We start from the raw sequence: 9181 nt of genomic DNA on the forward strand, positions 1-9181 counted from the left end.
TAAACTGGTTGGCCCTCTTCCTTGAGTCTAGTCTGCCTCCCATATGCTATCATCCAAGTTTAAATGAATATATGCTGCAGTTAGAGTTACTACAGGCTGTAGATAGTTTTGTAAAGGCAGAATTCTGGCGGGGCAAGACATCTGGCCTTCCCCACTCTTTCCTTGCACATTAGACCTGTGGGTTCACTTTTTAGCCTGAAACTGTCTAATTTTGATTTTAGAACTCTATTTCTTGGGTTCTTGAGTCTCTACTGTTATATTGTTTCATCTAGAGCTGCGTGACTCAAGTAAGGCCCCGGGGTACTTCCCCCAACTTTCTGGCTTTAGCTACAGTAGTCTTGCAGCGAGAAACATTGGTCTAAACCTAAGTTACCAATGCTGGTCCTGATGCTGATGCGGGTGTGGGGTGCTGATCAATGAATTTTTTTTGGGGGGAATTTTGGATGCATTTGGGTGCGTCCATATTTAAGTATACTTTTAAAAAAAAATACATATACATGTGTGTGTGTGTGTGCGTGTGTGTAGTGTATACTATAATTTATGTATGCAAAGAAATGCAAGAAATAAAATAAAATAAACCATTCCTCTTTTAGGGCTGTTTTAGGGTTTTGAGGCAAAATGGAGCAAAACTATAATGAAAAAAATCAATTGAACACATGTTTTTTAAAGTCACTTAAGTGACTAGGCACTCAAAAAGTCTGGATGCTCTCCAGATGCACCCAGATGCTCTTTGGATTCTCTCTGGATGCTCTCAAACGCATCCCATGCACATGCTCGGGCGTTGGATGACCTTCTAGTGAGCACCGGTGCAGCATCCAAACGCATCCATGCATCCGAAAGCACCAGAACCAGCATCCGATGATTTTCTGGATGCGCCGGTATCTTAGGTCTAAACTACTAGTATCTTAGGCACTCATTTTGAATTTTTTTTTTGAGTTTTCTGTTCACTGTAGCATTTTCTTAATCTTACCAATCTTCCTTTCTCAAAGCATAAGACCAAATACTTCCATAGATTGATTTGATAAAATAAGGGAGCTGATCTAATAATGTGACTCGTCTTTTTTTAACAAAAAATGAACACCAGAGAGAATTTCATAAATGATGTGAAAAATGCACAAATAATAAAGCATTGTTACAAGTTAATTTGTCAAGTACAACTATGGCATCTATATATACACACACATGCACATACATACCCAAACCCCTAAAAAAAATTTCACGTATCAATGTACTGGGTTTGCGTACCCGAACCCGTCCCCAAAGCTAAACTGATTACTTAGCAAAAATGTGAATCTAGTCAAAAGAGACTTTACTGCGGACACTAACAATGCATTAAAAGCTGATTAAATAATACACTTAACAAGATATTTTATGAAGGTCTTGGAAAGAAGCAGCACTTGATTTCCTCACTCCTGCCATTTTCCTCCCTCTCTTTAATGGAGAAGAAGGGACGCCAAGTTCTTGGGTGCTCAACCACCCTTCAAAGACTTGGCTTGGAGTAGGGACCCTTTCCATAATAAAGGGATAACATAGAAGTTATTGTTTAGTAATATTATAGTTATGTCCTTCCTCAATTTACAAATTACAATCCACCTCTAAAAGGAAAAGTTTGTGACCATGTGAGAGTGAGTAACTGTAGGAGCCAAGCTTATGTCTCCCTTATATTACGAACAGGGAGAAAGTTGCAAATGTAGAAAAAGCACCCAAAGTGATCCATTTCTATAAATAAATTTTAATTGAAATCCTGGTACCAAGTTTGGAGGACTCCATGAAGTCACTGACACTGTCCAGTGTGGTCTCCAAATACAAATCAATCTGTCTCCTTAAGTTATTAATCACTTCCAAGTCTCCATGTAATTGCAATTCTTATACTGGATTACCTAAGTTTGGTTGGTCTTCAACCTTAATGTTGTGGGTCCACGATGAAGCTTGAATTGAAATGGCATAGATCTACTTTCTGTTTCCTTCACATCAACACCTTTCTTTGTTGAGGGCTTATGGTGTCTTTCCTCATTTGCTTAACATATTTTGCTGGTGGTAAAATAAAATCCAGGGCACATTACAAGAAACATCTGAAAGCTCGTTATCTCCCATTTGCAGTTTGAATCATGTTGAATTATTTAAGTGTACATGGTATTCTTTAGTTGCTATGAAAAGACCATAAGGACTGTAAAAATGCATTCCAGCAAATAATTATATGATAGATCTAGAAATGAAACAAAATTGACAAGCGTACCATCTCATCAATCAACAAATGTCACCACAAGGAAAACCCATATACTATGATTAAAAAATGTAGCTGGAGCTAAAACAACACAAAGGGATTTCACAGTAGGATTGTAACTTAAATTGACAAGATGAAAACCTATTTTCTGTAGCGGAATTGGTCATTTCCTTCAAACCAATTCCCTTTCTTTATAGTGAAGCCTTATGCTACCTTTCATCAATTTAACTTTAAAATATTTGGGTTCTTAGATCCTTTTTTGCTTGATGTATTTTCTGACGGTACAATAAAATCTGTGGCCTGTTAGAATTTTTTTAAAAAGTTTGCCATCTCCCTTTTGCAATTTGTATTATATTTAATTTTAAATATATTACTAATTAGCTTTTGCCACTTGGAAAACTGTGGGGACTATAAAGATGCATTGCCGCTATTAAAAATATGATGGATCCAGAAATGAAACAAAATTGACACATGTTCCATGTCATCAATCAACAACTGCCATCATGGGAAGAATCCAGCTGTGGGAATGAAGCTTCAGCTAAACCAACACAAGTGGTTATCAGGATGGGATTGATTGCTGGAATGAAAAATGGCTGAGGAAGACTTAAATTCAGTAAACTCAAAGTTTTATATGTAGCAACTTTCATCAACAATTTTTTTTCCTATCAGCTTTCCTTCAATGCAGGAAACTTGTCTATACCTGCATTCCTCAATGCAGAAACTTGTCTGTCTATACCAGCCTTTCTCAATGGCACTGTCTATACAGGGACCAAAATGCACTTTTATTAATTTATTATAAATTTATATATGAATGTTAATTTGTTAAAAAATACAAACAAGTTAGTTATGCAGGTGCATTTTGGCCCCTCCATAGCCAAAACCTTTCTCAATAATGGCATTTAAACCATACATTGGCTCACAATCCACATATACTGTGGTGTAATAAGACCACATGACTGAATATCAAACCCCAATAGCTAAAGAAATTCTGAAAACTGCTAGAATGTTTGAAGGGTTCAACTTGTATTTCTGAGAATTGAATCTGTTTTCAAACTAATACAACTGGAGTTTCTACTGTTCTTGGCTAGCTTGGCTGTTAGAAACCCTAGAAGAAGGATGTAAGCACCTACCTTTTTGAAGCCATTCAAAATTTTAATTTGCAAAAGCCCAAGGCAGTGTTCAACATTTCTGAGAATTGAATCTGTTTTCAAATTAATACAACTGGTATTCCTACTGTTCTTGGTAGCTTGGCTGTTAGAAACCCTAGAAGAAGGATACAAGCACCTACCTTTATGAAGCCATTCAAGATTTCTAATTTGCAAAAGCACAAGACAGTGTTCAACATTTCAATTTTTTTAAGTTTAGGTTGTAGCCATTGCTTTAGTAAGATAATACAACCAAAGTGTTCAAAGGATCACAGTTTAGAGAAACTTTTTACTTATATCAGCTATAAACTCAGTCATTTTAATGTGGCATCAACAGCCATAGAATCCTCTTAAAGTAATGCTAAACAAAAAAATGGAAATGAAACATACATGACTCCAAAACTTGAAACATGTGATAAATCTGTTGTACTCGCAGGAAAATTCAGAGCACTGATTTTTCACAATCCATTTAGATAATCATTGTAAAAGTTCTGGATAAAACTGTGTAACAATGTTTTCTTTTGAAATTTCACATTACACTTTGTGAATCACAATCAGAAAGTCTACAGCAAAAGATTGTGAAGAAGACAATCAAATTGTCAATCCTATATGGTGCTCACTGCCCAGGATGCCAAGATTGTTGAAGGGAATGCAGGAGAGGATTGGAACGGGCATGGCTGGGGGGCAGAATGACAAGGTTGTAAAATGGAGGGAGCCCAAAAAGTGGGGAGGCAACATAATGTGTGGAAAAGCGATAAATAGGAAACACGCGAGAGGAATGATTGGCAGTTTTTCTTGTTTAACTGGAACTTCCCACAGATCACTTTTAATATGGAATTGGGAATCGGGATTTATCTTTTGCAACTTTTTCTTGCTTAATTGCCACCATCCTTGTATCACTGTTATTATGTATTAACTTTTTAGCATCATTCCTCCATTATATTTCTTATTTGAAGTTTCTTATATTTCAAGCTATTACATTCTCACCACACAATGTTTCCTACCCACTTTTAGGAATCCCTCATGTCACAACCTTAGGTCAACCCACCGACTGTTACTTTAAAATCAACACCGCTGTTTTCCCTGACGTAACCATCCTTTGCATCTTTAGTATTATATACGAAAATATCAGACTAGATTTTGATTTCTTCAGAATCACTTGCTTTGAACTTCTTCATGATGGTTTGAGGAATGTGACCTGAATGTCTTAAGGTAAAAATTATGAAAGTTTTACAATTATCCAGGAGCTTTACAAACTATAACATTTATTATAAATAATGAATCTTTTTCATCTGTAAAGGACAAATAATCTAAGTTATAGAAGAAAATCTTGTTAATCTGCAATCACAAGAACTAGGTTCTATATTCTCATAAATCTTTCCGTCAGAAAAGTTCAAAGCTTTTAATTGTATTAATGCGTTCTTAAAACATGCTTTTGTTCAGATCCTTGAATAAATAGGCACATAACTTATTAATTAATAAAATTAATACAATATACAATAAAATAACACGTAGCTGTTTAGGTTTCAGCTATTAAAAAATTGGATATGAAAGTAACTGTTTCAAATAACCACACAAATTACACTGGTAGAGATATTTACATTAAAGTTTGAATATGATCCTCAGAGATGCATTATTTAGTCTGGCATATAAGAAAACTATCAAACTTGACAGACCTGCATGCTTGTCGACATGAAAAATCTCTCCATCCATATTCCAACAGGTAGCCAACTAAAGAATTAATTATTTATGCTGTCACGTGGATGACAGAAGAATTCATTTCTTTCAGCAATCTTGCTCTTTATTGGATAATATGCACATAACTGAGCCTAGATTAACTTGAGATGCTACTGTTTCTGTAGAAATATTCTAACATTCTGAAAAACATTGAGCAATAATCCCGTCAACACTCTCATATCAGTACATCCATGAGAGATCTTGACTATAAGAGACAACCTTTGCAGTGCCTTTAGTACCCCTCTCAGAAATTTGGGGGCAGTCCTCCACCTTTAATAACTGCAATTTTTGAGCACCTACTAGAGGCTTCAACCCAAAATCGCTCACACCCAAACATCTGGTAAGTCGAATGATGCTTAAGCAAGGAAAATGTTTGACAAGTTGCAACCCCTCATTGGTAATCTCATGGCATTGTATCAGTTCTAGGATATTCAGAAAGCGAGCCGAACAGAGAGCCTCCATACCACTGTCATTGAATGAATATACGTGGTCAAGCACTAAAACCCGGATTGGGCATCCTTCAATCAGTGAAAGGATACCAGTAAGGGTGAAGGAAGACATGGAAGGGAAGTCTCCATCCGAGAATGCTATTGAAACAGACTCTAGTTCAGAGCAATTCTGTGCAATGGCCTTCAAACTCTCATCTGTCAATCTTAGTGGATTGCTCATCAGGATGGGAACTGAGAAATCTGAAGGAATTCGTAATGACAAGTATTTCAGCTTTGTACACTGCTGGGCAAGAGTTATCAAATCATTATCCCTCACCCCAACACACACATCAAGATGAAGCTTTTGCAAAGCTTGACATTTTACAAGCACACACGCAAGTCCTCTACCAGGGCTAATGAGGCAATTAACAAGACTCAAATCCTCTAAGGACTCACACGCTACCCACTGTCTCTGCCATCTCTCAACAGCTAGACGGCCATACACTTTCATGTACCTGTAATTTGTATCAACCTCAAATTGTAGTCTTTTCAGCTTCCTCCAACCACAACCCAGCTTAGCCAAATCGCCCTCTCCAATAGCCCGGCAGCTCTTGATTGCCAAATCTTCCAAACTTTCAAGCCTACCTAGATATTCAAGCCATTCTACACTACTCACATTGAGGCATCTGGTCAGATGAAGCGTCGACAGATTTTTGCATCCTACAACCAAAGACAATATTCCACAACCGGTTATGCCTGGAGTGAAATTCAGTCCTAACGCTTTAAGTCCTTTACAAGAACCCAGATACCCTAGACCCGCATCAGTAATAAACGTGCAAAAGCTGAGAGTTAGATCAGTGAGACAAGGGCAATGTTCTGAAAGAATTTTCAGGCCTTCATCGTCCAACTGCTTGCCTAACCTTGACATCCATCCAGAATACATTATCTCCACTTTCGCTAAGTTAGGGAACCGCATACAAAGTGCAGATAATGCCTCATTTGCAGGGCTTAAACCACATCCCACTCTCAAATATTCCCGTTGTTCCCTCTCAATTTGATAAAATCTTTTGCAGATTAGCGCAGAAGAATTTCGTTCTGACGTGTTCTTAATCCGATGCAATACTTCCCACACCAACTGATCTGGTAAAGCTTCCATCATGCTTAAAACGTATAAGAATTCCAAACTTCTGACACATTCGGCCACAGCCACTCACATCATCAAGATATACTGCACACATAACAGGAAAACAAAGGCCAGTCAATCACCAAACTTTCATCTATGAACATCTATATAGAGAGGATCATATACACTCATCTCGGAATTCCAAGCTATTAATTGAATCCAGACAAAATAAGAAACACTCGCCAGCCAATCTGCAAAGAAGACAATTAGTATTGAAGACACCGAACTATTCATCCAGAGACATACCCGGTGCCCCAAAAAAAGAATCAGAAAAATACAGACTTCACACAGGTAAGAAAAGGCAGTTCATCAACACGGAAAGCTCATGCTCACAGCTTCATACCAAAAATATAAAGCAAATTTGACCCTAACTACTTAGACCACCCAGATTACGTACAAGAAGCTAAAGAGCCAGAAAACACCAAAATGCTGTCAAGAAGAAAGCAGTTGACAAAGATCAGTTGAAACTTCAAAGCAAAAGCTCAAGCCTACAACATAATTCCCGGTCATGACTGAACCCATGTGAAACAAGCATCACCCCTATCCCCTTCGTGCAAACACAACAATTAATATGAAAGGTCTAAAAAAGCCTGGATCATGCTTTAGTTTTTTTAGAATAACAGAACTGTAGGCACATCTGTCCACAATTACAACAAGGTCAAGAGCACCCTACATAGAAAACAAGAAATCAATCACCCCACTGTAAAGAAGAAATCAAAATGAGAATCAAATAGGTTGAGCTCGATTACTAAATTTCGCAATTTCATAACGGATTCCTGTTCAAATACCTAGAAGAATGTTAGAGTCATATCTCTAAAACATCAATTGAGTCAATAAACCGAAAACATGCAACTCTATAGTAAGTGAAGGTAGGTGCTATCTCTGGATGGCATTCAGCAAGGGCAATTTGTCAATAACAAATACAAAGAAAAAATTAACAATTAAGAAGATGCAAGAAACACAAAGATACCCATATCAGAATAAAACAAGCAATAAGCATATGCCAAGATATACATAAAACCACCAACAAGCCAAGCTACAGAGATTTTCACGCACAAATATACACGGGATCAGATTGACAAATACACAGTAAATACTCACATTGGAAGCCATCAAGAAAATGTATACATACCTCGTAATCCTTATTTGTAAATTGCGGACTGCAGAACGAACAGCCCCAGACCATTAATACACCATCTGTCTAATCATTCCTTCAAGCTGCATCTTGGCTTGGAATCCATGCTACATGTCTTTCAAAACCCTTAAGATGCTAATTTAATTCCTTTGAAGATGCTTCTCCCCACGCTTTAATGACGTCACTTCATTCATATCAAATATCAATTCAACGGCCTTTCAATAATTACCCAGGACAGAAAATCCAAGCTGCTAATAGATTTTTCCGAAGAGCATCTTCTGTATATATATTTTTAATTAGCGAAATTAAATGCCCGTGCATGAGGATCTAAACGTAAAGGGCAAGTTCGTGCGAAGAGTATTTTATAGGCCTATGGGACTTTCTCGTTGCGGCGTATTTTACTTATTAATTGTTGGTATATTATAGGTTAATTTTTTTCCCTTTAATTAACGTATGCTATAAGTAAAGTTATAATTTTTTTTGATAAAAAATATTTTAAAATAAAGCATTTGACAATATGATTGGTTATAGAACTTCATTTTATATTGGTGAGGGATGGTATAGTGTGTAAACCTTAACTATGGGAGTCTATGTGGAGTGCCACATCAATTCGAAAGTTAAAAAAAAATCCTAGTCATATAGACAACCAAGTTGTTTAATAGAAAACACACAAAAATGAGAGGTTGGATGAGGTTTGTCACGTGTGTGATACATCAGCATCGAAGGTGTCCATGTTTGGGCATTTTGGTGTATTGACTGAGACGTGTGCTTGCCCACATTGTGAAGTTGCACGCACTATTGTGTAAAATGTGATAGTGGTCATATGACATTCAATTATGTGGCAACCATTCAAAACAACTTGAGCACATTTTTGAGTTGTTGTCACCCATTACTTCTCCTTGCAATGGAATTAATTGCACGTCATTTCACCTTACTTCCACCTCAAGTCTCCCAAAATCTTAATACAAACACATTCAATTTCCCTATCTTCTTGTCATTTGAACCAAGACATGTTAATTGCAAAACATAAGTGGTTTACCTACAGGGTTCACTATAGTGGCCAATATTCGCAAAATGGCAATTGTTGTCCAGCGACCAATGTCGATTTGGCAAATTTTTTTACACATATGTAGGTTGGCATGTCACCCCAAGTTTACCAAATATAAGTCAAACCCCTGGGCCCATCGCCAGAGGATTTATGTCATTGGATCGTGTTTCGAAATGAAATAGCCAATCAAAAATATTTTTGACACATGAAAAATTAAACACATTCACCTATGTTTACCCAAGCGGATATTTTTGGACAGCCTCAATTTGCCCTTGGTTTTA

At 37.0% G+C, this 9181-nt stretch overlaps 1 protein-coding gene across 1 annotated transcript; it reads right to left on the reverse strand.

Moving 5' to 3' along the window:
• Window positions 1-4910: 4910 nt before the first annotated feature.
• On the reverse strand, window positions 4911-8185 carry LOC149556197 (RNI-like superfamily protein). The gene is made up of 2 exons (XM_089830329.1): window positions 7850-8185; window positions 4911-6762 (listed from the first exon to the last, which is right to left on the reverse strand). The coding sequence occupies exon 2, from the start codon at window positions 6691-6693 to the stop codon at window positions 5287-5289; it is 1407 nt and encodes a 468-aa protein (XP_089686455.1). The 5' UTR covers window positions 6694-6762; window positions 7850-8185; the 3' UTR covers window positions 4911-5286.
• Window positions 8186-9181: the final 996 nt, after the last annotated feature.

The sequence above is a fragment of the Cupressus sempervirens genome, chromosome 5, assembly GCF_028749045.1.
Source record: "Cupressus sempervirens isolate cs-2001-9-10 chromosome 5, ASM2874904v1, whole genome shotgun sequence".
NCBI lineage: Eukaryota > Viridiplantae > Streptophyta > Pinopsida > Cupressales > Cupressaceae > Cupressus > Cupressus sempervirens.

Coding starts and splice junctions, on each gene's coding strand:
- LOC149556197 (XM_089830329.1), bottom strand. CDS start 6,693: ATGATGGAAGCTTTACCAGATCAGTTGGTGTGGGAAGTATTGCATCGG.